The sequence below is a fragment of the Gavia stellata genome, chromosome 14 (genome assembly GCF_030936135.1).
Source record: "Gavia stellata isolate bGavSte3 chromosome 14, bGavSte3.hap2, whole genome shotgun sequence".
NCBI lineage: Eukaryota > Metazoa > Chordata > Aves > Gaviiformes > Gaviidae > Gavia > Gavia stellata.
The window spans coordinates 11,262,440-11,290,415 of record NC_082607.1 but is presented as its reverse complement, the minus strand read 5'-3'; the positions used below and the strand labels follow the sequence as shown (position 1 = coordinate 11,290,415).

Genomic DNA, 27,976 nt, shown 5'->3' with positions numbered 1-27,976 from the left:
ACCAGTCTGTCCAAGGCCACAGGGCCACAGTTGCCCCTGGACAGCCAAGAGGGCTTCTTTTCTCTCCCGTCTGCTGTGTAGAAGTAGCTCCTAGCAGGAAGGATATGGGAAGATGGCAGAAAACTACTTGAGAGGCAGCAGAACCGCTGTGGTTGGAGAGGTTTAGGAGCTGGCTGAGCTGATGCTGCTCAGGAATGGTTTAGATGGAGCTTAGAGACTCGATGACCTCGAGGTCCCTTCCATACCTGCTGTCCTAAAACTTCTCCCCCCTTGACACAAAGACAAGGCCAATGTGGACCTGCCAGAGGATTTTGGCAGTCACTATCTCCTTGCTCTTGCTTGCAGACTCAATGTGATCTTGGTTAAAAGGCACCTGGACCGGGTCCCTGTCTGTGTTGGACCTGAGCACCCAGAGCAGACCCCACAGAGAGCCAGGAGAGGCACAGCCACCACAGCTGGAGCCTTGTCACAGCGCTCTGCCAATTCTCACGCTGCCTTCTGAAGCCTTGGCAGGCCCCTGCCTGCAGGCAAGGCACTGCCAGCCTGCATAGCAGCTCTGCTCATGACTCCTGGGCTCTGCCCGCTCTCACCACCCTGCTCTTGAGCACCTTCACTCCAGCCCTTTGGGAGAAGAGCCTCTACACAGGGTCTGGGAAGGAGATGGACCCAGATGTAAGATCCAGGGCAACACCCTTGGCATGGGCTCAACCTTCCTCTCCAACGACGCTGCCTTAGATGCACATTGCTTGTTGAGTATGGGCAGTAGGAGGCTGTGCATGTAGGCAGTAGCATGCAGATCCTGCCAAGATGGACACTGCAACTCCGTTTCCTCAGCGTACCACTGCGCAGGGCCTACATACCCAGGTCCGAGGGCTGCCCTGCATCTTGGTGGCTTTTGCTCATGCCCCAGTGCTCCGGAGGTTGAGAGTTGCATGTTTGCAGGTGTCCAACCAAACTCTACATCCCGACTGCACATGTAACCATGGCAACTGCACACGCGAGTGGCAAAGCCTCGAGCTGGGCTAACTGCAAATGCAAATGAAGCAAACATATGCACAATGCTAAAAGTGTGACCTCTAAATGTCAGCCTTTAACCAATTTGCAGACACAAGCTCTGGTGGTGGCCACCTGCAGTGTGTGGAGCAGGAGGAGGTCTGCTGCAATGGGGACCTTGGGGCACCGAGCCCTGCGCCAGGGGTTGGCATGGGTGCTCTCGTGCAGAGCAGGGAGAAAAGATGGCACACACGTTACCCAGAGCTAAGAGTGACCCCTGCCTTGGCAACCCGCAGCTCCCTCTCTGGGGACATATCTACCCCTTACCCAGCTGGCAGATGCCCCCAGTTCCACAGGGTATCCCAGTTTCCAGAGGAAGGAAGGTCCCACCAGGCTGACACAAAGCATGGCCAGTGCAGGGGCTTGCGAGGAGCTGGCTCTGTCAGCTCTCCTGCTGCACCCATGCATGCCCAGCTGTGGGGGCACCTCCAGCCCCTCTGCCATCGCCTGGGGCTGAGCCGGCAGCAACATTGGATGAGGCACCCTCAAATGATGGAAGGAAAATCCCAGCGTCGTAGGGACTTCATGCCAGAGCCACCTCCCCGAGGGAGGTCCATGGCCTTGGGAAGGGCTGCCAGAGGAGGCACCAGGAGGCATCACCATTTTGATCACGGTCCAGAAAGAGACTGGCTGGCGAAAGGCCTCGCATCCCTCATCACTTCTCTCCCTTGCTGCCGAGGGCACCGGACGCGGATGGACCCCAGCGCTAGCCATCACCCACCACACCCATCCTGCTCCGTGGCTTTGAGCGTGATCGAGCCAAGCTCAGGAGAACAGTGCTGACTCCAGCCATGGCACACATTGGTGGAGCCACCAGCAACCCCTGTGCCATGTGCCTGACCCGCCACCCCACTCAGGGACAAGCATGGCCAGCACGACAGAGCCCCTCTTTGACACGGAGCCTGCCTCCACCCCGGCCCCCTGCCCAAGAGAGAGACAGGGAATGCCCTTTCGCTCCAGAAGCTCAATGACTAATGTCATCCCCCATGCTATGCCAAATAAACCGAGCCAAGGGGATCTCCTGCCTGCCCTTGACGCGGGGATGCTCACGCCAGCAGCCTCGTGCTGGGTGGCACCGGGTGCATCCTTGCACCCCAAATAACTGACCCCGCCTTGCACCGGCACCCCCACACCCCCCTCCTCCAACCCCGGGGAGGATCCCAGTCCCTGGGGCGGGAGCACCCGAGCGGGGACAGCCCCTGCTCTCCGCTCTATGCTAGGCCCGACGGGCTGAGCCGAGCGGAACCGGGCCAACCGGGCGGCCCCGGGCCGGGGATGCGGGGCGGGGGCCGGGGATGCGGGGCGGGGGCCGCGCAGCTGAGGCGGGCGCACAATCCCCCTTTCAGCGCGTCGCCATGGCAACCCGCCGGCTCGCCGCGGCCGCTCATCCGGCCCCGTTAACCCCCGCCGTTACCCGCCGCCGCGCTCGGCCCCACCCGTTAACCCCCGCCGCGCCCAGCCCCGACGCCCGGCCCGGCCCGGCCCCGGGCGCCCTACCCCGGGACCGGGACCGGGACCGGGACCGGGACCGGGACCAGCCCGCGGCCACCCCCGCCCCGGGAGCCCCATCACCGCCGCGGCGGCCGGCCGCAGCCCCGCGCCGTGGGACCAGTGCGGTCCCGCCCGGCCGCCGTCCCCAGCAAAAGCCATCGCGGGCCGGGCCGGGCCGGGCCGGGCCGGGCGGGGCGGGGCGGGGCAGGGTAGGGCGAGGTGCACTCACCGTCGGGGGCGGCGGCGCGGCTGGGCCATGCCGGTGGCGGCAGCGGCTGCTCCGCGCCCCGCTCTCCGCGCAGTCCGGCCCGACCCCGCACCGAGAGCGCGCGGCGCGTGCACGGCGGGGGCGGGCGGGGGAGGGGCCGCACCGCAGCACCCCTTCGCTGCTGCCGCCGCCGCTGGCACCGCCGCCTGGTACCGGTACCGCACTGACCGGGCATCCCACGGCCCCGCCGCTGCGCTGGCCGGGCCCGGTACCGCATGCCCTGGCATCTGCCCCGCCCTGGGTACTGCACCGAGGGGGTGTCGCACCCGCCGGGCACCGCGCGGTCCGGTACCGCGCCCACGGGGTACCGGCGGTGACCGCACCTGCACCCCCGATATCCTCCACGGCCCCCGGAACCCTGCCCTGCACACGGCACCGGCACTGCCCAGCTACCGGCCCGGGCGGGGGTAACCGGGACACCTGCACACCCTGGGGCACCCCGCACCGCCCCGGGTATCCTCTTCTGCCCGGGGCGTCCTGCAGCACCCCGGGCACCTGCACTGCCCTTGGCATCCTGCACCACCCTGGGCACCCACAGCCCTGCCCCACTGCACCCTGTACCTGCCCCAGCCACAGGGGTCCCCTCCACCTGCCCCCGCGCGGCCCACAGCCGCCCCTGCCTCTCCCACTGTCCCGCAGCTCTCAGCTGGTCCGGGGAGGATTCACCAGGTACCAGTATGAGATGCCCCATCCCAGCCTCAGCCCTGGGGCCAGGCGCAGCCCTGCCACCCGTCCACCCCTGCCATGCACTGGGCTGTGGGCTCAGCAGCCACAGCCCCATAGGCCCCAGCAGCACCGTGCAGCAAAGACCCAGCACACTCCCCTTTCCTGCTGGCGTGCCCCTTCCCAGCACGGGAATATCTTCCTCTCCCACACAAGTTCTCCTGGCAGGACCTGCCTGTCCTCCAGCCTGCCTCTGCCCATGGCGGGACTACCTCTCTGTTACAGTCCTGCCTGATGGGATTACAGAAATCATTTGAAATGGTATGGATTTGGGTCCTGCTGGATGTATCTGGTCTCTGCATCTCTCCTCTCTGCCGTAGCCAGGGCAGCATCAGCCGTGATGCCTGATCAAAGAGGAGGATGTGCAGTTACCAGCAGACACCTCCACACTTTCTGATCTGGGCAAGGGGAGCTGGGCTCTGCCTCCCTCCCGCTGCCAGAGCTGCAACCCAGACCCTATCCTACCCAGGCTCTGCAGAGCAGCCATTGCTTGCCATTTAAAATGCTTGTGTGGCAGCATGCAAAGGGCAGGCATTTATTTCGTCTCTCCCGCACGCCACTGGCACGTGCACTGAGTCAGTGAACGTGCAGCCGCAGGGAGATCCCTGCACCCTGATGCAGGTTGGGCTTCACCGGCCCCAGCGCCTTTCAGCTGCCGCTGCAGAGCAGGTTGGAGCTTTCCTGACCCTCCTGCCCCACTCCCTCTCCAAGGGACTGCTTGCTGATGGACCGCAGCTTGGCTGATTTTGTTGCTGGCCTGTTATACACAGGGTGAGCTGCACACTGCCACCCTGTACGCCCCTGAGCAGACAACATGGCCCAGCGCCTCTTGGAATGGATGCACAACCCTGCCCCATGCCCACCAGGGTTCATCATCCCTGAGAAGCATCTTGAAGGAGCCCCTGGACCAGTGCCAGGCTGCCCCACAGCAGGCAGGGCTCGCAGGCATATCTCCCTGTGTCCCGCTGCCCAGCAAAACCAGTCCAGGACAGCATCATGATGCATGGCTGCAGTGGTGCCTCGTGGCCCACTCCCCACCATGGGCACGGCACGGGGAGGGGCAGGTGCTCACAGAGCTGCTCCACTCCCAGCTTCAGCTGCTTGAGTGGGCAGCGATTTTCTTGCACAACACCAGCTGTGACGGTGCCTGACAAACCACCTTTGCCTGGGGCATGGTCCATAGGGACCACCTGTGCCAGGCTGCAGGGTGGGATGGGTGCATGGGGCACGACCTGCTCCTGCCCACTCATCACCTCACCATGCCAAGCCTCGTGCAACCTCAGGCTTCTCCCCATGTGCTGGGCACACACCGCCTATGGACCCTGCCCAGGCACCCCTTGGGGCTTGCCCTCAGCCCCAGGGAGCACAGCATCAAACACACACACCCCACCCCAGACTGGTGGCCACAGCAGGGCAGCCGCGTGCATTACTCAATGGGCAGCAGCATGCAATAAAACCCCCTAGTCGTCTCTGGCTCTGTCACAAGCAGCGTTTAGCCATGACTCTGAGGAGCAGAAGGGCTGGAATCTGTCAGACCTGCTTAAAACCACCGTGGCTCACTGCTAACGTGGAGCACAGCAGCAGTGGCTGCAAGGCACACAGCCAGGCTGGGCAGAGCGCAGGTCCCCAGACATGCCCCATGCCATGACCAGGTCTTGGACCACCAGCAGCCCTTGGTCTGTCACCACAAGGAATCTCTAGAGTCCTGCTCATCCCACACAGACCCAGCCTGCCAAGCAGCCGGCATGGCTGGGGGGAGCCTTTCACCAGAGGAAAGCACAGGGGCAGCCCCGTTACTGGGCCATACAAAAAAAGCAGGGGCCCGTGGCAGCAGGCACCTGACCCCAGGGAGGGACAAGTCATCCCTTTCCCCCAAGGAGGCAGGGTGGTCCCTGGGGCGCTTTCACCAGATCCCTGGGGCCCTGAAGGGCACAAAGCAGGAGGTCAGCACGTGACTCCACACTCTCCTGCTGCGGCACCCCAACCCTGCCAGAGCCACCGTGCAAGTGGCACCCCACTGCACCCCTGCCCAGCACTGCCTGTGGCTGTGCTGCCTTCTGCCACTCCGCTCCAGTGCCAGCTGCTGCAGAGAGCTGCCCTCCCACCTCCAGCATGGCAGGGATGCAGAAGGCCGCATCCAAGATGCCACTTGGTGCAGGCTCAGCTGCCTCCCAGGGCCAGAAGAGGAGGGGGCCACACATGTCAGGAAGAAGGGCTTGTTCTGCCCAAGGGCACTCCCTGCCCAGACCCCAGGTAGGACAGAAGGGAGCACAGCCCTCCTCCTGCCCCAGCCACAGGTCCCTCAGAGCAGGGGCCAGCTGGCATAGTAATCGCTGTGAGCAGGACTTCCACCTCTGGGGTCACCCAGCATAGGCTGTGGGCAAGAAGAACCCCTGGCACCAGCCTCCCTTGGGGCATGAGGGGATGGGACCAGACAGGCTGCTCCTAACAGCCAGCTTGAGCCTGCTCCCCAGCCTGATCCTCAAGGAAGGAGACAAGCAGGGATGCACAGAGGAAGCAGTCCTGCACACACATCTCTCTGTTCTCATTCACAAGGGAGTCCATCTCCATCAGGCATGGCCAGCAACACCTTCTAGCCCACTTGCAACAACATGGCAGGAGCCTGGCACAGGTGCAATTTGGGGATTAGCAGGGCACAGGGTGGCCCCCACAGCTGGCCCCCTGAGAGCAGCTAGGCCCCTGCTCCCAGGGAGGAAAGGGCTCAGCTCCAGTTCTTGGGGCAGCAGACACAGGCCCATCAGCCAGCACATGGGGCACTGCCCTGGGTCACCGACATCTCTCACAGTAGTCTGAGCACAGGTGAGGGCTAGAGCCCCAACAGCCCTCCCTCCTTTCCACACCCTAAGCTTGTCTTCTTGCTTTGGCCTACCCTACAGAACTGTTTATTTGCCCTTAGATTAAGATCACATGCAGCTCTTCCATGAGCCCCTGCGAGCCTCACTATATCCCACACAGATGGGACAGAAGGAAGACATTGGTCAAGAAAAGCTACCAGAGCAACCACAGGTCAAATGGTCCACAAGCAAATTGCTGAGGAAGAACCAAAGAGAAGAAAGGTGCTGGTGATGGCAGTTCCAGGTTTAACAGACAGCAGGAGTGGCGAGCGCTAAGTTAAAGGAGCCAGCTACAGACCGAGATGAGACTCCATGCCACCAGGCTGCATTAGCTAGGTCAAAAGTTGAGAATGCAGCATGTTACCTGCCCAGAGAAAGCACTGTGACTGTCAGGAAGGAGCGAGCAGAGGAGCCTTGGTGCTTATCAGCAAAACGGGGCTGTGATGAGAAGTAGTGTTGTGAGTGCACTCTGCAGCTCCTCCTAGACTGCAGAGGTACTAGCCTGAGCATCTCAGTAACTGCCGTGGCTGGGAAACTGGGCTTGTTAGGGCTCAGAATTACCCTGCGATGTAACTCCCTCTTTGCTTTATACCTCTGTCGTGGTGGAACATGCCACAGACTACTACTAAAGCTCTTAATTGACATACAAATCCTACAAAGCTTGCACAAACCCTTGCAAGCATGTGAACACCTGCTTATGAAACAAACAGCGAAGAAGGGCTTTCTTTCCCAAACCAAATTGTTTAGCTGTTCAAAAAAGCTGAAAATGCAGACATTAGTTCTACTGAGAAAGAGATAAAGACCATGTGTAGAAGTGCTGCTGGGCTATACTGGGAGGAGCACTGAGGAGGAAAGGCAGGCTCTGAATGCACACTCGTTTTGCAAATTAAGCTCTCTGTATTCATCTGAGAATGTCTGTAGTACTGGATTCATCTGGTATAAATAAAGTACAAAATTTTACAATGTCTTAATCATTATTTTAACAAAAATACTAAAAACTGAGTAAAAACTGAAACCAAAGTGGGAAGGGAGACTATCAGCCACAAGGGATCTCCATAAACATTTGTAGAAATCGGATAGTAAAAACACTTTCTCTGTACAATAAAACCATCCTCCTGGCATCTCCCTGTAAGATGGGCAGCAGCAGCAATGGGGGCACAGGCCCAAGGACAGAGGTTGGGGGCAGCCCCAATTTGTGGGTCAGGCTGAAGAGGCTGTATCCAGTCCACAGTGATGTCTCCCTCCTGGATCAGGCTGAAGTGCCACAGATCAGTAGCGTCCAAACGGGTTGCTGTTCTGCTGTGTCTGTGTATCTGTTGGAGGTCAAGACAGAGTTAGACAGTCACAAGGTCTGGTTCAGAAAAGAGATCCCTCTGCCCACATCACCAGCACAGCATGAGGAGTGTGTTGCAGGCTGTGAGAAGAAAAATATAACCTTTATGGCACTCCCTGCTCTGCTCATTTGTCTGAGCCTTTAGGCAGCAGCACAGTCAGGACCCCACATTCTTTAAGGAAGAGACAGATGTGTGCCAGTCCTGATCCTGAAGCTTCTCCAGAGAAGATCTCTCCATTCCTCGTGGTTGAATTGATGCACCATAAAAAAGCCCTGAAAGGTGGCAGCTATCTGGGAGGACGACTTTATGGATGAATTATTTCTGATTTTCAAAGAAAAATCAGCCCAATAACATTGCACAACACTTGCAGCCATACAAGCTGCTCAGACAGCTAGTGTCAAACACTCATCCTGAGGCACGCCCTGAAACCAGAGAGTGAAAGTTTCAGAGACAACTATCCTGGCTCCCTGTCAGCATCTCAGTACAAAAGAAGGACATGCCCAAAGGACTTCCAGATGGCACAAAAAGTGCAGGAAACATGGTAAACTTATTTCAAGAACTTCATGAACTTCCAAACTGCTGGGAGTGATGTTTTGTCATGTACAGTGCTTGCAGTATACTTGGGTACTGCCCGATTAATAAAATTCTGTAGTTTTTTTTCCTGAAACCCCATCAGCATGTTTGACCCAAAGTCAAAGTAAAAGGAGACCAGTGTAACTTGGCTAGCCTGCTCTCCTCAACCTTGCTGGAAAATACTGCATTCAGGGATACCCTGGAGCCTCCTAACACAACCTATCCTGGGCCCAAAGTATTCTTGTCCCCTTCCTACAGCCTCTTCTTGGTTTATGTCCTGCTTTCCACTCCACCCCAGACACTACAAGTAGGAACTCCAGATGGTTCCTCATGGAACTGAAGCAAACCCAATTAGGGAGCACGGAAGCTGCATGCTGACGCATGGCTGCATTGGACCCACACATTTGTTCCATATGAAACAGCTCCGTTTGCTGTACAGACAGGATAAAAAAATACGGCTATTCCGCTATATTCAGATTCTTATATGAGGTCTTCCTATACTTGAATGTCCTGGCTGGGATCCTTGCACAGACTTGTGGTTTGTGAATCAGGCTAGTGAGAAACTTAGCACATTAACACTTCTGTTTTGGGGAGCTTTTTCTGGTCACAAGGACTACAAATTTTCCCATCAGGGAACACGCCTAAGCACAATTTCCATGTCCCCAGTCCACATATTATTACATCTAGCACAGTGTCACACTTATTGCACTGCAAAAAAAAACGTGCAGTCCATTTCTGGGCATTTTGATAGCAAGTCTGTCATTTTTATGGCAGAAAAGCCAGCGAGGTGACAGTAAAACAGCAGGCCATTCAGATGGGAACAGCACAGACACTGGGTTCTGTTTCTAGATCCCTCAGCCAGCAGTTCAACGCAGATTATAGGAATACTATGCCGTTACCCAGTCTGTGATGGCAGCCATGGAAGCCCACAGAACACCGCAAACACAGCAAGTGTGCAGCAACACTTCCCAGAGTACTTTCCCTGCCTCCAGGAAGTCTTGTCCTGATCACAACACGAACACAGTAACTCTAGGTCATCCACCAACTGAGTGCCCCAGGATTACAGCCTCCCTGTGCCCCTCAGAGGTCATCTGCAGCAGAGGAAATACCTCTGAATGCTTTAAAGCTGCACATTGAATCCTTTTGGGAAAGCTGCATGGCAGCCCCTGCAAAGGCTCAGCTCCCTCATCCCTCTGCAGGCAGCAGAAGGAAGGTCTGGAAGGTTGCTCACAAGCTGACAAGCACTGCCTGCGCTGCTACTGTGCCCCCTTGGGCCAGGAGCTCTAAGTCCTGATGCCACCTCCCTGCCAGCATCATTTATGGCCTCAGACAGACAGTCTGGCTTGGCTTTGCTTCTCTACACCAGGGTACCTGCAATAGAAAATGACAGTGAGGAGACTAGGGACAGGATCAAGAACACTAAAGCTTACTGGAAAGCTGCTGTTGAAGCTGTCGAACCAGAGCAGCTGTTTGCTGCTGCTGCTGTGTCTGCTGAAGGCCCTGGCGCTGGAACTGCAAAGAGAGAAACGTAGTTATAGCCACACCACCTGGCTGGCAGCCACAGCATTCACACAAGCCCTAGGAAGTGCAGGGGAGGGAGAAGGGGGGGATGCAGGTGGAGCATTGTTGGATTTGTGCTGGACCATCATGTCCCTCTGCCTCCGAGGGAACACTCACAATGGGCTGCTGGGGGGGAAGAGCCTGCATCCCCAGCCCTGGGGGCTGGCCCTGCGCCTGTGGCTGAGGCACTGTGGAGACCTGGGGTTGCTGCTGCTGCTGTGGCTGTGGTGGCTGCGGCTGCTGCTGTTGTTGTTGTTGTTGTTGCTGCTGCTGCTGCTGTTGTTGTTGCTGCTGCTGCTGCTGTGAAGACAAAAGAGAAGGGACCATCAGGGAACTGTCTGGGCAATGCACACAGCAACAGGGAGCAGAAAGGGCTGAAGGAGGAAGGATGTTTCATGCAGTAACATACCCTCTTACACCATTTTCCTTACAGGTACCTAAATTACCAAAATTTCACCAGGACCCTGTCCTGGGCTGAGAAATGGCAAGAAATACAAGGACAGTAACAAAGTTCTTCTGCAAGATGAGGTATTGACAGATGGCACAAGAGAACTACAAGTCTACTGGTCAGCTGGGGAATGACTAGGAGCAAAGAAGATACAAGGATAGAAAACAAAGAGCTACCTCAAGAGGTTGGCTGGTTCATTTCTTGCTTCCTGGTTAAGATCAGCAATACTGGCTTGACAGAGTACTTGCCTGACCTATTCTAAAAATTTTTCCAGGAGGTAGCAACAGAGCTCCTATAATCTCCCTATGCAATCCACTCGAGGTCACAGTTATTCCTACTACTGGAGCTTTCCCTACTCTCTACCCTGAATCTCATATGTTATGATTTAAGGCCATTTCTTGTCCTACAGCCAAGGGGCAAGAACAGATACCTTTTTTTGAAGACAAAAGATTTGGAGACTTATCTCTCCTCTCGTCTCTGCCTCTCTAATTCGACACCCAGCTATTTCAGCCTTTCCGTCTCAGTCACATTCCCCAACTCTTCAATCTATCTTGCTGCTCTTAGCTGCCACTCATGCCAACTGGTGTTGCACTTCAGTAAAAGGATGCAGATAAAACCAGATGCAGTGCTCCAACCTAGGTGTTGACAGAACTAATTACGGTGAGAATAATATTCAGTGTGTAGGACTTTAAATCACAATATACCCACAAATATCAAGGTTTTTTCATTTCTCCTAATTTTCGGACATTTCTCCCATTTGCCAGTGTAGTTTTGAACTCTCTAGGTCAAAAGAAGAATTTCTAGCAGAAATCAAAAACTACTAATGCTATCATAAAAAACTGACATGGTGATGCTAGGTACAGTTCCGATCACCGGCTCAAAAGGGTAAGGTTGAAACCTTGAAAGACTCAGAAAACAGACAAAACTACGATCAGGAGAAGGGACAGTATCTTAGGAGAGGAGGTTAGAAAAACCTGACCTGTGGAAGCTGCAAGTGCTCCCTAGGAATAGGTTGGGTAAACATCAGAGAGAAAGAAGAGCCAGTAGACAACAGGACACAGTGGACAATAATAATTGGATACAAGAACCAGTCACAAACACATTGAGGCTTGGAGTGAGTTTCTAGAACAGCCTCCTAACTTCCATCTTAAACCAGGCTGGCCACTTAGATTCTTGCAACGGATGCTATGACCTGAGTACATAAGAATGCAGATGACTGACTAAATGAAATCGGGATGGATATCCTGACTCATGTCCTACCTTCTTGCAACAGCTGACTACCAATGCATGCAAGACAAACCAAAAAGCCATCTGTCCTTTCTCCAAGCCACCACATCATGATAGGCAACTCAAGCACCAGGAGTCTGTTCTGCATCTGGTATGCCTCTGATAACACAGCAGGAGTCACAGGAAGAGGGGAGATTTTGGGCACTTCACTTTTTTTTTTTTTAAAGCAACCAGGCAATGTCAGCTAAAAGCTGAAGGTATACATGAAGTTATTGAGCTAGAAGTGCTAGCAGTTTGTCTGAGTGTCCCGGTTTCAGCTGGGATGGAGTTAATTGTCTTTCTCGTAACTGGTGTAGTACTGTGTTTTGGATTTAGGATGAGAATAATGTTGATAACACAGTTTCAGTTGTTGCTGAGCAGTGCTTACACTAAGTCAAGGACTCTTCAGCTTCTCACACTGCCCTGCCAGGTGCACAGGAAGCTGGGAGGGGACACAGCCAGGACAGATGACCCAAACTGGCCAAAGGGATATTCTATACCATATGATGAACAAAAGCAGAGGGGCACAGCTGCTGCTCGGGAGCAGGCTGGACATCAGTTAATGGGTGGTGAACAATTGCATTGTGCATCACTTGTTCTGTATATTTTTTTATCATTATTATTGTCTTCTTTTTTTTCCTGTCCTATTACAGAATCACAGAATCATTAAGGTTGGAAAAGACCTGTAAGATCATCAAGTCCAACCATCAACCCCCAACACCACCATGCCCACTAAACCATGTCCTGCAATGCTTAAACTGTTTTTAATCTCAACCCACGAGTTTTACTTTTTCTCCAATTCTCTCGCCCATCCCACTGAGGGAGGGGAGAAGTGAGCGAGCAGCTGTGTGGTGCTTAATTGCCGGCTGGGGCTAAACCACGACAGTCCTTTTACTTCAACCCCAGCGACAAGCACTGCGGCTGAACTGGAGAACCAACCCATGCTGGTATCTGTCGCCCCTATACACAAGAAGAAATACTGGATGCAAAAGTCAGCTCATTTAGTAAGGGGAGAAACTCCTACTATGGGGGAGATAAAGGAGGACACTTTCACTATCCCCTTCTTCACTTTCCCCTTCTTTTTCTAAATATAAGTGTTGGAGAATGCTAAAAGAAACCAAGTGAATAGTCAGGGGGTGCTACTCATCAAAAGGACTAAAAGCTGCTGACCATGCTACAGGCAGTCTCTCGTCCAGTGCAAGGCAGCAATTCTTAAATACTGCTGACTGCAGCTCTCTGCAGAAACCACTATGTCACTCAGGCCCCTCTCAGAACACAAAGCCTCAGCACTCTGTGCCATGTAAAGTCTCCCCATGTTCTACAGGTTTGCTAGGCTTTCTCATAAGGTATGCAATTCACGAATTAACCCAAACTATTTCTGTGTTTCACCATCAATTCAATACGTTTCTGTAACTCCAAGAAATGTATTCATATCTGTGTACCATAAGTACATTCATAGGACCATAATGCAAATCCATGGAATACTCATGGCTGTTGACACACGCCTGTGAACTTCTTTGAACTTAGAACCTGGAGAGCTGGGTCTAACAGCTTACTTCAGATCAGTTTTTCACCATCCGCTGTTAGCTGTGGAGTACACAGACTGATTCACACCAGATTTCCTGCCATTGGAAACTGCAACCAACGCTTATTTTGATCTTGTGAAAATGCAGATATACCCCTAAAAATGATCTTGTATGGAATAACTCTACCTGCTCTTGTGTGGGCAGGGGGATTTTCACTTTGTTTCTAGCTCCTGCAACACTTCTAAGACAGCTAGCTTTCTGCACAATCTTATGGGCTCAGCTGGAGCAGGAAGAGGTGGGATGCAGGCCACAGAGGACTAAAAAGACCCTCACTGCTCCTAACTTCCCTTTAGCTCATGCTAGCTCATGCTGGGTGACTGGCAAAAAGCAGTGCAGCAGGTGTCTCCATCAGGAGTGGCCAGCTCTAAGGAACAGAGAACCACCTAGCAAACTACTACAGACAGCCCCCAAGAGAGCTGACATCCTTCCTGGCACAGAGGGGCAGAGCAGACCATTGCTGACACAGAGGTAAGCAGCACTGGGCAAGCCTCCTCCAGCTCCAGCAGCCTTCCTCCTGTCAGCAACCACTCACCCTCAGCATCTGCTGCTGCTGTTGCTGCTGCTGCCTCAGGTACTGCTGCTGCTGCTGGTCAGGCAGTATCTGGCTGGGTCGAATTCCTGAGGGGACTCCTTGTGGACCCAAATGGTTCATCCCACTCATCATGGGGGCCTGCTGTATTGACTGGTGAGGAAACCTGAAAGAGAAAAGGACAAGCTCATGGAGTAAAAGATTCATGGGCAGCCAGCTGCTTTAATCCAGACGCAACTTCTGCCATCAACAAGACAGAGAGCCCAAACAGCCCGTTGCAATCCATGCTGCCCCTCTACAGAAAGGTGAGGGACACCAGGACCTCTCAAGGGTTTCATCCAACCTGTTTTTCTAGAAGCCCTAAGTAACAGCCCTCTGTTCTGCATGGTTTCCTTGCTGGATTTATGCCTGCCTAGCAGTGGAAATCCCAGATACAGCCCTTTGATGGTGATCTGCTGGTTAGATTTAAAACAAAAACTATGACTTTCCCAAGTCATTTTTCTCATACTTCCCAATTCCATCTTTCTCTGGCTGGTAACACTGTCTCCTGCCTGCAACTAGCATCTCCAAATTTCATCCTGCCTCTGTTTTTTCCCAGGACTGAAAGCTGGATAAAGATGTTCCCCTGAGGGTGCGAAGGACTCAGACGCTGTATAACACATCATGGAGAACAGGCTTTTCACAGATTGCTGTTAGGGTTGTCTGAGCAGAGCGAGGAAGCCCTTGATGAAATACAGCTTATTAACATCCAGTAGGGTGGGAGGTACCTCTGTGTGTTGCCCAAGGTGTGCCCGTAGCCAGGGGCCTGCTGGTGTACATAGCCGCTTGGTCTCTGCTGCATCTGTCTGACAGGATCCACGAGGGCAGGATTAGAGTTGGGGTGGGAATTCTGATAGGGCTGGCCAGAGTAGGTAGGAGGTACCATTGTGCCTGACTGGGAGGGGTGCTGCTGAAGGCCTATGTGGGAGACGTAAGGTGTGTAACCCTGAAATGAAACAAAAAGCCTTTATCAGTCATGGAGTGAGGTACAAAAGAGAATTTGGAATGCAGGACATCAGCCTCCTGTAAATACTGTCACAAGGCTGCTCATCTCTGGAATTCAGATTCATGCTGCCCAGTAAATGAGTGAGAAGAGCCAAGAGATTTCAGGACTTAGCAGCAGAAACAAAGATACTGCCCTGTGCTGGAGCCAGATTCCAGTCTTACCTGCGGTCACTGCCACTTACCTGGGAGGGCTGCAGTGCTCCATAGGATGGGGTTGGAGCCATCTGGCGCACGGGCTGCTGTCCCATTATGCCTTGGCCCTGCTGGAAGGCAACAGAGAAACACTTTTTTCAACATATCCAAAGGGTAGGACACTGCTGCTCTCTTCTCAGCAGCTCTCACCAAACCAGGCAAGCAGCTTCACTGCTAAGCCTACAAGGCTGCTGCACAGCATGCAGATGCTAATGACTTCTGCCTCACCCCAACTTGGGACAAATAGGCCACTAACATCCCTACCACCCCACAGCCAGGATGTGCCCCCCTCACTGCCCAACAGCCACAAATGCCCCAGTGCACCTCACTGACAGCCTCCACCAACTGTTAGTGACGTGGGCCCACAAAGCAGATAACAAACACAGTGCTGCACCAGAGGAACAGACACAGGAGACAACATTTCTCAGGGCAGAAACAGGCACAGGGTTGGACAATTCTGGGTAGAAGGGAGAGCCCCAGCAAACAGCTTGGGCTTGCTGTACTGTGGGGTCCAGCAACAGCAAGAGCACAGCCCTGACTTACCAACTTTGCTTGAAGCTGCTGCCTCAGAATCTGTCCCTGGGAGACTGGAGGCTGCTGTCTGTACACTGCTGGCTTGTAGGAGGGGTCAATGCCCATCATGCTCCCCATCCCTGGAGGCAGCACACCACTATAGGGAGGACGACTCTGAACAAGTTTCCCCAGTGGCATGCGTACAGGTCTGTAGGATGTATCCAGGCGAGGGCCACCTGCAAGAGGAAGAGAAACAGGCTGACTAGTCACATGCTATTGCTGAGCCTTGTAGCTCCAGAATGACTGTTCATCACTGTATCTAGACATATGACAGGCAAAAAGGGAAAAGTGTAGGGACCTGAGAAGGACCATCTCACAGAAGGAGTTCTTACAAGAGGTTCCCAAACAGAGGCAATATGCTCACCTCTCCTGTGCACCTACCTGCTGGAAGAGGCTGATTCTGAGCATAGAGACCCACGGGTGATTGCCCATATGCCAGCCTTGACATAGTGCTTCCCGACTGGTGATGCAAGAGATCTGTAGGCATACCAACTCCATATGAAACTCCTCGGCTAGGGCCCAACACAAAATCCTGCAAAGACAAAGGTAAGAAAGATCAATGTGCACTGGGAATTCATGAATGGATGAAGAGTATGAAAGGGTTGCAAAGTCCACAGGAGGAAGCTTAGGATGCTATCTGAGCTGGGTAGCCTCCTTCCCTCCCATCAGGGATTAAGAAAATGTTTGCCCTGCCCCAGGCTAGAGAGAGCAGGATAGAGCTCCAGCACACCCAGTTGAGAAGAAACACATCCCATCTTCACCATTACACCACTCTCAAGCTCCTCAGGAAGACTCAAGGGAGCGCTCTGTGGCTAGGAGGGGTGGACACAGGAGGTCCATAGCTGTTGGGCAGTCAATTACCTCAGTTTTGCTGGCAGATTGGTTGCGTTTCTTGGTTTTGCTCTGTTTCTTCTTGCGTTCTTCAGTAGAGGTGGCAGGATTGGAGCTTGTTTTATCAGCCTTGGCTGGTTCTGCAGCTTTCTTCTCTGGCTCTAAAGCTACAGGTGTAGGTGGCTCTTCCTCTTCAGGGGGCAGTGGCAACGGCTCCAGGTAGTAACTGCGGGGCTTGGGTTTCAAGTGCGTGTGGTACAGAAGAAGCCTCTGCTGCTCCTCAAATCTAGACACCTTGCGATCCACCCGGACTGTCCCAAACCATCCCCAGGAGAGGGGGGCTGAGTGCTTTAAGCCCTCAAACAGATCCCAAGGGGAAATCTTCTGCTTTGTGGAGACCTGCAAACCCTTTAAAGCAAAAGAGATAAGAACCTCTAAGTCCCTACTGCTTCTCCTATGAGGGTACAGGAAACTCTATGCTTTCTTCAGGCTCTACTCCACATGTCCCAGTAAACAGCCTGAGCCCTTATAGCGGTCCCTGCTCTTCCACGTGGCAAAGCAGTAATTTCTAAAGGCCTTCATCAACAACTGTCAGTCTCCTTCATCCCATCTCTGCCAGTCTTCTGCACACTGGCACTGGCCAGTAACTCATGTGACAAGGATTATGGGTTTCTTTTTATGCTTTATATAGCCATAAGTACAAAACCAAAGTTCAAATAACTTCTCAGGCCATAGTAGCACGTATCTCCAAGCATCAACTTGCTTTGCCCTTTTTGGACATGATTATGTGCCAGCTTGTCTGCATGCAGCCAGCCACTTCAAGCTCAGCAGGCAACAAGGCGCTGCATACAGATGCCTCCCAAGCTGCGTAGACTCAAGGCATCAGAGAACAAGGTGACACCTGCACTCAGAAGCTGTGATGCAGACAAAAAAACTTCATTTACCTCCTTCTTGAAGATGGAGTCAAATCCAGCTATTTTATTGCCTTTGGTGTCAATGAGGGATCCCTGAGGTTCACAGGTGATGACATCTCGGGTCTGCTTGGGAAGTGGCAGTAGCTGTCGCACCTTCTCCAGGCTGTCAGATTGCCGGTCCCCCAGCTCTTTCTGCACAAGTGGAATAGAGAAGACTTGAATCACTGAGGAAAAATCATCCAAAGCCCACCTATGCCTCTTCTGGTGCTAACCTCCATCCCTGCATTACCTCTCACCTGTGCACCCTTCAGCCCTACAGAGCCATTGCAGCCACCCTCACTGCTTCATCTAAACAGCAGCAACAGGACAAGTACCATTCGTGAAACACGGGTAAATCTGCATAATTGGACAACCACAACACAGCACACACTGCTCCCCATACAGAGCCTGGTGTCCCTCACCCGGAGCTTCTTGACAAGATTCATGTATGCCCGCTTGTTCTCCTCCATGCTGCCCTGAGAAATGCTGGACATATCAGCAGCCAGGGTGCCGTTGATGAGAACACTCAGCATGTCCAACACGGTGGTGAAGAGCTCACTGTTGGTCAGAGCAGAAAGGTCAAAGTCACCTGAGAAGCAGATATAAAGCCTCTGCCATCATAGCAACACCAAACATTATTAGATTGCTGAGAGTACTGCCTACAGTCAGAAGTGCCAAACGCTCTTCAGACTAACCTCCCACATTAATCCTCCTTTTGCTTATACACCACAGGGTGTACACATTTAAGTCAAGTGCAGCATCACAGATTAAGACTGGCCTCTCCTGTCTATCCGTTCAGCTTCTCCAAAAAGCAGGTCCAGACTCAGCTCTCCCTTGCCTACCTCTCTGCATCTGGAAAGCCAAGTTTGCTCTGGATATGTTAGAGTGCACTTGGATACTAAGACCTAGGTTGTATCCTGCTATTACTCTGAAGTCTCTTTCGGCTGTCACAGTACTTCTAACAGATCATCTAGAGAGACAGCTAGCTCACATAAGAAAAGGGGCCGTGCTAACAACTGCCTCCCTCGGGAAGTGTATGGATCAGAAGTCAGCCAGAAAGTTACTTGTTTGACTGCATGTCCACAGTGCCACTGCTGATGATGTCCAGGAGAAGCACAGCCCATTCAGTCGTCTGCTGTGTACTGCGTTGAACTGTGTCAAACATTCCCCCCACCTGGCAGAGAAAAGTAGTTAGTTGCAAGGACACCATGAAGAAACACTAAGATTTAAAAGCGAGAAAGGAGCGTAAACCAGAGCAACTCCTGTGCTACAGCAACTCCTACTGAGAGCTGAAGGAGTCTGCAGTCAGCAGGACAAACCTCAGATGTAAGCAGTAGTGCTGTGGACTGCAAAAGCATTGAAATGGGAAGGCACATCTCCCAAATAGAGACCTGAGCTGTGGATTTCATTCTGGCGAAACAGAGCAAGGGAGTTTTTCCATGCACCCTATCCCACTCAGGGCTCAAGGCCTAGAAGCAGCACAAGTGCCCCTCCTACTTCCTTGCCTCAGGACATATACAGCCCCTCCAGTGTCTGCATGTTCCAAAAAAAGGAAAAACGGCAGACAACTCTTCACCCCATATGGTTAAGCTCTTTTTCTGCAACTGCTCACCAAATTCAACCGCAGTTTCAGGGCCTCATGCATCAGCTGCTTGGCTTTGCAGTCATCTTGGTACTGATCTTCCCGCCAATTCGTAACAATCTAAGAAATTTAGAGCAGAGGACAGACCTCACAAGCTGTACGCTGAAGTTCATAGAGAACAGCTTGTATTGCCCACTGTCCAGTGACTCAGAGATGGTCAGCTCAAGCATCCTGCACCAACCAGGGTAAGATCTTTGCCTTATTGAGCATATAATCAGACAGACAACATCCTCAAGGACATGCCCAATAGCCTGCCTGCTGGAGGAGACAGCCCTTGAGGAAAGTGAGGGGAGAAGCAAGACACCTACCTGCTGAACCTGACTGTACAGAGAGGTGAGGAGGCCTTCCCGCTGCTCATCCTGTCCTTTCAAGCATGTTAGCACCAGTGACAGAAATGGCTGCTGGCTCAGGAGGGACATGCTGCAGAGAGAACAGAGAAGGAGCTATACTGCCAGGCTGGGGGATCGGTGCAGCAAGCATTGCCTGCCCTTTACCCCAGGACTCACCTCTTCTGCTTCTGGCGGTCCCGCTCTTTGCGGGATGAGGACCCCAGATGTTGTCCTTTCTCCAGTTCTTCTCCAGCAGCTTTCAGCACATGGCCCTGCACTGATGTTGGAAGCTTGGCAATCAGAGGGGCCACCAGCCACACTCCTGATCTCTCCAGGGAGCTGTGACAACACAGGAGAGAAAAGCAGTTTGCAATCCAACCTATGATTCAGACTCGTCTACAAGGCAGCTGCATGCTGGGACTACACCTACCTGAGAATGGGTTTGGATTTGTTGCTGGCAGGTGTGGCACTTGCTGAGCTACTGATGTTGTTGACTCCATTGCCAGCAGAGCTAGCAGAGCTGGTCTCTGCTGACTGCTGGAATACCTCAATGGTGGCCTTGGCTATATTTTCTAACAAGGAGTTCATCTCCTGGAGATAGGGAAGAAAAGACAGCCAAGTCCTTCTCCGAGAGCACCCACTGACAGGGCTTGCACATTTCAACACAACTCAGTACAAACCCAGTTTGCCAACTTCCCCATGGCTGCTGCTCTTTGGGTCTCAGACTCATCACATCCTTCTCATGCTTGGCTTTCACAGGCCTGACTCCCTCTTTGTTTACTTTCTCCCTATAGCCACTTCTGCCAGGCCACCTCCCCACCACCTCACAAGCAGCCACTTCAACACTGGCAACACACACCCCTGTATGGTCCCTCTGAGCAGACACTCACATTGCTTGCCGTCTGCTTAATCATGAGCTGCAGCTCCAGCGAGGACTGCCTCATGGTCCACTGGTCCAGATTCTGCAACACACGCATACATACTTCATTTGAGTCTTTATCTCAGGTCAAACTACATCAACCCACACTCTCAGCTCCCATACTAATGAGTGTCAGACCCCGCAGAGGGCTGTATTTTGGACAACCCCACTCTAACACTACATTAGGCAATTACTAGGACACTCAGATTCTGCCAGGAGCCTGCACCTGTAAGATGCGTTTAATCCTCTGCCGCTGAGGATTTTCTCCTTCCTCATTGTCCAGCAGCCGGTGTGGATAACAAATCAACTGCATCAGCCTCTGGGCCTGTGTGCTGCTCAGGACAGGATCCTGCAAGTCATTGCTGTCTTCACAGAGGGACTTCAGACATCGCTCACCTACCCACTCCTGCAAGACAAAGGCAGAGTCAGCACAGTCAAACTGATGTCTGATTCCAAACCAGCACCCCTGCTTTCAGTCTCAGAGAGATGCAGGGAACACGTCAAACTCATAAAAACCTTATTAGTACGCAGTTATGCCTGATAGACATTTCTCTTCATGAACTGCACTCCTGATTCAGCAGGCGTCAGGCACAGCACAGCAATCACAACAGAGGAAACATCAACTTTAACAAGTCAGCAGTGGTGAAACACAGTAGCTGCTGTTTCTTTTGATAAAATATTGGTATGATTTAACAGTACACAGTCACTACCATGCCCAGCCTCCATCAACACTGTTGCTTAGGGTCAAAAGATCAGAAGGGATCACTTAAAATTATTTGGTCTATTTCCTGCACAACAAAGCCTGGGAGCTGTCCTAAATTAAATAATTCAGGGCTGCAGCTAAGGCTAAACTAGAACACGTCTTAGGGAAAAGCACACCCCTTAATTCTCAAATAGTGATGGAAAACACACTGCCATCCTTAGTAAAAAAAATGACTTCTCAAAGCCTGGAAGGGGAAACAACTGACTGGACGCAAGCCATTTATAAAGTCGCAAATCATGAGGACAAGGTAGACAGGAAGCTACTATTGTCAGCCTCTCAATTTCAGCTGGTGATCCCTAAATGTATGATAATAAAGGCCACAGTTTCCAAAACAAACATGAGGTAGGTACTTCACACAATTTACAGTTAACCTGCAGCATTTGTTACTGCAGGATTTTTTCATATTGAAAATCAATTAGGCAAATTCATGAAATTAAAATCTGTAGAAGACTGCTATATAAGCACTTCTGCATCTGCAGAGCAAGCCTGATCAGAGAATTCTTCCACTGAGAAGTGACAACCAGAGGAGAAGAGATGAGGATCCAGGTCATGAGAACACAGGTGCTGGTGCTAAGCCTACAAAGCTGGGAACAGTCCCTCTCAGCAGCAGACAGCACTCTAAGCACTAAGTAGAGCACAAAGATCAGGAAGGCTAAATCTCTGGTTTGAAATCCTTGTGAAACCACAGCCTAGATCTTCAGTTTCATCCCAGATGAAGTTTCCACTTTGCCAATACATGTGATCTGGTGATTTCACCAATGCCTGTTGCATTTCTCCCCTTCAGTGTCGCTACATCATAATCTCTTGAAACTTCTCTTCCTTGCATACGTACATGCATATCCTTAGGAAGACCCTTTTTGTGACTTGCTCAGCTTCCTAAAAGAATTCAGACTTTGACCCTGATCCACTTCATTGGTATAATCTCACAAATAAATATAAAGTCAACAACCATCTTCAACCTTGAGGGACTTCTACGCTCTCCCTCTCTGTGCAACATTTCTTTACAAAACAGCTACCTCTGCAGGCTTCATATTACTGAAACAGAGCCCCTCATCTGCCTCTTCAAAAGAGAGCACTATGAACATTTTCCAAGCACTACAGACAACTCCACCATCCCAATCACCAGATTCAGGTTAGCACCTTTGACTCAAGCCTCCCTCTTGGCTCCCACTGTGGTTTATCACAGCTCTAAGAAATTAACCTTTTCAAAAGACCAGTCACAATTACATTTATTAATTTAAACAGGCTAAAGGGCAGACCAGCAACTATGTCATATTCATTTGCATCTAAGAAACCTTTAACTTAATTCTAGAATCTGCTCCTTGTCCCCACCCCCTCACAATGAAGTCTATTATACACCTGAAATTGAGATACAACATTTTCCGAGTTTGACAAGTCACAACCTATAGTTTAAGGCATTCTACAGACATTTCAGAATTGATAGTGTGAGTTCTGCAGCATCCACCACTCACACTGGAGGTGCTAATATTAAACACATAATTTTAACAGCCCTTTACAGCTGCAGGAACCCTGCAGGAGCTCTGGCACAATTTGGTGGTACTCACTGGTGTCTACTGGAATGCTCACTCCTACATAACCAGCGCTGCCAACAATTGCTACGAGTAGTGATACCTGACACTGCTACTCCCTCCTGTACACACACACACACTTTCTACCTACTGTGAGTCCTTCCTACGTAGACTGGGACCAGCAAGGTAATTTCTACTTCTGTCAATGCTGCAGTCAGGTTTCAGTAACACGAAGTATGTTGAGTTTATGCTCGTAAATAGGTGGCTCCGATTCTTCTTCGGTAGGCTGGTACCATTGCTATATAGCGAGCCAATTAATAAACAACAGCATCACAAAGCATGAGGACAACATTAGTAATACGGAATACAGGTTTCAAATTGTAACTCTGCATCTTTCCTGTTGACAGAATAAATCTGCAACCAAGGCCAAGGACACCCTTCAACACTCATTTTCATACAGTACTGGTAACAGCCACTCCACTCTGCAACTAAGTACCTTATTAGCCAGGTTTCAGTTCCCCAAATGTCAATTTTCCACAAAGGAACAGAAATACTGCTGCTGTCAGATTAGGCTAAGCAAAAGATTTTTGTTGTTGTTCCTTTAATTAACTAAACAGGGCACTGCAAAGCCCAGGGATACATTAACAGCATAGCTGCAAGCAACACTTAAGCTGCATTCTGAAAGGCACCATTTATCACTTCAACAAGCTGTCTTTCTCATGCTTATCTTTTTTGCCTCCAGCACACATCATCTCAGCAAACCACTCCCAGCACTCCCCTCTTTGGACATGAGCCCTGTGCTGTTGCCAAAGCAAAGGGGATGTGCAGTCCCTGCATACTGCAACACCTAATTCTTGACAACTGTTTGCCTCTAGTTTTTGCTAATGGTGAGCAATCCTTAGCGCCATCACGTGGCAGAACCATCACAGGTTCTCTACTGATCTTTCAAAGAAATACCTGCCAAACCCAATTTGCAGAAAGTCACATGGGATATATCTGTCTGCAGAAGGGATAAGGACAAACCTAGAGATGAGAGAAACTCACCTGTTGACATATACTCCTTAGTACATACTTGGCATAAATATCCAAGCTAGCTGTTTCTACAGTTACTACTCGACCACCGGCCTTCCTGGTGCCCAGCTCATCATCCATGAGATCATCAACACCTCCAGGGTGGGAAAAGCCAGAGCCTTTCAGTTCTGCATCTCCTACAAGGAAAGCACAAGTGTCACTTAATCATCAATGCTAAAACTAAAGCCTGACCCACAAAACATCTTGAGCTTTTGTAAACTCTTCCTGCAATCAGCTATCTCTCTGCAGCTAAGAGATACAAAGCACGTTTGCAGCTCAACCAAAGCGCTTCAGACAAACCACATATCCACCAAAACAGATGTCCTCTGGCCTTCTGTACAGCCAACACATGCAATACAGTGCCTTTCTCCCACCCCCTGAAAAACATTCTTACAGGTTCAGACTAACACAGGTACACACCCAGAACAAAGACAGCCTTCAGCACTGCAAAGACTGCTCCATCCACAATACGATTCTGGGAAGCTGCCAGTAAGTGACGGTCACAGGAAGAGCGGATTCCCACCGTGGGTTTGTCTGCAAAGAGGACAATAGGGAAGGGCAATACCCAGCAAGAGAGAAAGGCGCAGGCTCCAGAGCTGCCTGAATTACGTGCCAGCCAGTACTGTAAAATGCAGCTCAGAGAATCCTGAGGCTAGTCCTTTTCCCAGCTGTAACATGGGGTCAATTTAATTAAGTTTCACAAAGCATAGTGCCAATCATGCCGTGACAACTGAACCATGAAATCCAAATGGGGAGCAGTGCCTGTGTCATGAACTCCAAGCTCCAACAGTACCCTAACCTAGAATACAGGCTGGATTTAGAGATCTGAGCTATCAGGATACTGATGAGGAGCCAAGAACAGAGCTTCCTGGACTGTTTCCATCATCAGACAAAACGAGAGTGCTGTAAAATAGCAGCTTCTGGCACCAAGTTAGAGGCTATACAAAGCTCTAGACATAAAAAAAAGAAGTGATCATTATTCTAATGGCTTAGTGATGGCAAGGCCACCTCTACTGGCTGGTTTCCTGCCTCCAAGGGCCTCCTCCCCAACATGCCTGGCTACCAAGGAGTGACATAAATGGAAGGATATTGTTTTTTGTCCTCTGCAGAAAGCAGTGTATCAGCCTTTGCCCGCTTTATTCAAAGCAAGCGGGTCATGATCTCTAATCATAGGGTTCAGCATCGCTTTTCTTGGGGTTCAAGAGCCTCAGTACTTTCACAATAAAGAAAGGCTCTACTTCCATTCACTTACTGCCATCTTGCTGGCATGGGTTCAGCTGCGGAGTCTTAAACAGATGGAGTAAAATCCGGCAGGTCAGACGTGCTCCTGGTTCTGAGTCCTGTTCACTGCAGGCTATGTAAAGAAAACAGTCAACTGATATTTCTTAAGCACTGGGACAGCTGACTCTCAATCCAAAAGCTATTCACAGTGCACTGCCCTGGAGCAGCCAGTTGAGAAGCTGCAGCAGCCTTGTTGTACTTACAAATATAGAGCATGTGCAGCAATTAACATGCAAGTGAGAAAATCCATCAGTATTATCCCCCATGACATGCACTGCACTCTCCTTGCTCCACCTTCCCAGTTTCACCCTGTCAGAGTCTGGATGCTGCAATCCCCAGAGCAAAGCTAGGAAGGCTGGTGGCAGAGTAAAGGCAGACACACCCAGGTGTTGTAGGCCCAACTGGTCAGCTAGGTGCTCTAGCCAAAATGCTAAGCTAAACCATATCAGCAGTGGCAGGTGTACTGCTGGAGTTCAGAGCTGAGTACACTGGTCAGACAGTGTGGCTGATAACATCTCTCCATGCTTATCTCAGCTCGCACACAAACTCCAGAGAGCAAGACACTGAAAAACCTTAGCACAACCAGTTTTTTATAGAAACCAAAAGGCCAAAAACTCTCTAAAGCAAAATGTCCAGTTCTAAAGCACCATACTATAAAAGAAGCATTGGAGGCATGTTTCACAACTACGGGGTTCACAAAGTATCCATTAAGCACAGGCCTTTGGGCCAGAACTGAGACTAAGATCAGCTTTCTGCAGGGATGCACTTACCAGCATTAAGGAGTGAGGGGATAGCAGCACAGCGAATCAGGTCCTCCAGCAGCAAGCACTGCCGGGCAATGAGAATGGCAACAAAGGTGGCCAAGGAATCATGGAAAGATAAGTCACTGACCTGGAAGAGAGGAGATCAGCCAGTGATCACAACAGCCTCTGCCTCATTCCCTCTGTCAGCAATTCCTCAGCTTGCCTAGGAGCTGGGGGGTAGAAGAGCCCATAACCCCAGGTCAATGTCCGTGATCAGCCCAGGCTGCAACAAACACAAAAAGGTAGCCCTGGTATCCAAAGCCTTTCCCCTGTCCTCAGAAGACAAAGCCTCCAGCCCTTGTTCATTTCTGCCTTCTCCCAAGGGATCCCTCCACTCCTGCTTCAATTCCTTTTCCCCTTTTGAATGTTTGCACTTGCATCAACATTGCAGAGGAGATCATTGAAGCCACAGGTCCCATTATTGGAGGAACAGCACAAAGCTTTGAGCACACCCAGCCACTCGGCGCTTAGAGACTTGCAGTAGCCAGTTAGCTCAGCACACAGGATAGCAATGTCGTTCACCCTGTTAAATAAATAATGAAAAAAGCAGAGGGTCAACTTTGCGACTCATGCACGCCATCAGGTCAGTGATTCTCTAAGGGACCCCAGCTCCTTTTTCCTCACACCCCAAGAGAGCCATAGACTGGCTACTGGCTTTCTTACCCTCACCTAAACATTTTACTATCTCAGTAGAACCATGAAAGTTCTGCCTCTCACCTGTCTGGATCGTGGTGTCCCACACACACATGCATAAGTGCATTACAGACAAAACTGTAGCGGTTGGCTGGGTTTTCATTGAGGCTCTTTCCCAGGTTGGTGTATGTAAAGTTATGCGCAGATGGATTTTCAATAGTGTCAATCATGAATTCTGGTTCCCATAGCATGTTGGAGTCAGATGGCTCAACATTGCAGTAGATTGTGTTCTTCACTTTGGAGCAGAAGTCACTAAACAGGACAGGAAAGAAAGATTAGGAACACAAAAACCTAAGCTTCCACTGAACTCTAGTAAGCAAAGCAATCCTGTGCAAGACAAACCCTCCCTAGGCAAGAACATGTGGAAACTCAAGATCACTGTGTACCCACAAAGACTCTCTCAAAAGAGTGAAGCTTTTTTTTTTGTCGTGGAAGCACCTGGAAGTTACCTGTGGGCTAGTGAACATAGCATGGGAATGGCTATTCCAGGTCACATTGGCGAAACACCTAGCTCAGCCCTTGGTGTCAGAACAGTTGATGCCCAGAGAAGAGTTTAAGAGCAAGGCAGGCATGTGGCAATACTGCTCCAGCATCCTTCCCCACCCTGCTGCGACTTAGGGCTCACAGATTTTCAGAGTTAAAGATAATGCTCTCCTCAACAGATTTTCCTCCTGGAAATTTGTTCACCTGCTTTTTGAATCCAGTAGATTTTTGATGTTCACAACATGGAATGAGTTCCATGTTAACTACAAGAACTATGAAGTTTATTATTTTGTTCTGAACCTACCATTTGTTATTTTTTATCAATTCCTTTTTGTGCTTGTATTGTAAGATGTATTGAACATTCAGTTTATTTTCCATATCAACCAGAACTTTACAAACTGCTATCATTCCCCCTCAGTCCTCCTCTTCTGTGGGGAGGAGATTCAGTTTCTCATAAGTAAGTCATTCCAAACCTCTGGTCACCGATCCACTAACCCTCCTTTGGGCCTAACTCCACTACATGATTTTTGGAGTCTGTTGCCCCAAACCACAAGGCACCATTGTACCATGACTTAAATGGTGGCCTAATGATGCTCTCTGGTCTGTTCTCCATTCCTTTCCAAACAATACCTAACATTTAATTTGCCTTTTGGCTGTTACTGAACACTATGATGACATTTTCAATTACGTATCTGTTACAGCCCAAAGATCCTTTATCCATCTGATAGTACATAGACATCACTACATAGAGTTTGGAAGGGAACAAGGACAATCCTGTGTGCATTATTTTATGTTTAACAACACTAAACTTCATCTGCCAGTTTATCAACTGGTCACCACCACTGCACCCTACTACAACAGTCTGCAGCCAGCTTCTATTGCTATAAGGTGAATAACAGTTATATGAAAAAGTTTTGATATCACCACTCATACAACTTGCAATGCGTAGAACAGCACAAGCACTAGCAGAGTCCTCCGGGACTCCTCAGGGATGGATCACCCTCAAAATACGAACTCCTTCCCCCTCCTTGTCTCCATCTCTAACCTATTGTTTGCCTGCTAGAGGATATTCCTTTTTATCTGTGGCCATTTACTTTAAAGCCTTGCTGAACAGCTTTTGGGAATTCAGTTAGACTAGTATCAGGTTTCTCATTTCCATGTGTGTGATGACTCCTTCAAAGAAT

The 27,976-nt window shown here is 50.9% G+C and overlaps 1 protein-coding gene across 1 annotated transcript in view; it reads right to left on the bottom strand.

The window, feature by feature from the left end:
- Positions 1 to 7,277: 7,277 nt before the first annotated feature.
- The window catches only part of MED12 (mediator complex subunit 12), a 38,355-nt gene continuing 17,656 nt past the window's right edge, over positions 7,278 to 27,976 (bottom strand). The window contains exons 21-44 of the mRNA XM_059824291.1: positions 26,334 to 26,561; positions 25,995 to 26,139; positions 25,584 to 25,704; positions 24,785 to 24,886; positions 23,953 to 24,066; positions 23,506 to 23,669; positions 20,396 to 20,575; positions 20,141 to 20,212; positions 19,681 to 19,841; positions 19,428 to 19,589; positions 19,230 to 19,341; positions 18,892 to 18,981; positions 18,344 to 18,453; positions 17,702 to 17,837; positions 17,271 to 17,432; positions 16,357 to 16,734; positions 15,877 to 16,027; positions 15,475 to 15,671; positions 14,913 to 14,993; positions 14,454 to 14,671; positions 13,690 to 13,852; positions 10,018 to 10,157; positions 9,728 to 9,813; positions 7,278 to 7,703 (exon numbers count right to left, since the gene is read on the bottom strand). Of these exons, the coding sequence (XP_059680274.1) occupies positions 7,660 to 7,703; positions 9,728 to 9,813; positions 10,018 to 10,157; positions 13,690 to 13,852; positions 14,454 to 14,671; positions 14,913 to 14,993; positions 15,475 to 15,671; positions 15,877 to 16,027; positions 16,357 to 16,734; positions 17,271 to 17,432; positions 17,702 to 17,837; positions 18,344 to 18,453; positions 18,892 to 18,981; positions 19,230 to 19,341; positions 19,428 to 19,589; positions 19,681 to 19,841; positions 20,141 to 20,212; positions 20,396 to 20,575; positions 23,506 to 23,669; positions 23,953 to 24,066; positions 24,785 to 24,886; positions 25,584 to 25,704; positions 25,995 to 26,139; positions 26,334 to 26,561 (3,517 nt within the window). The 3' untranslated portion in view covers positions 7,278 to 7,659. The remainder of the gene's footprint in view (positions 7,704 to 9,727; positions 9,814 to 10,017; positions 10,158 to 13,689; positions 13,853 to 14,453; positions 14,672 to 14,912; positions 14,994 to 15,474; positions 15,672 to 15,876; positions 16,028 to 16,356; positions 16,735 to 17,270; positions 17,433 to 17,701; positions 17,838 to 18,343; positions 18,454 to 18,891; positions 18,982 to 19,229; positions 19,342 to 19,427; positions 19,590 to 19,680; positions 19,842 to 20,140; positions 20,213 to 20,395; positions 20,576 to 23,505; positions 23,670 to 23,952; positions 24,067 to 24,784; positions 24,887 to 25,583; positions 25,705 to 25,994; positions 26,140 to 26,333; positions 26,562 to 27,976) is intronic.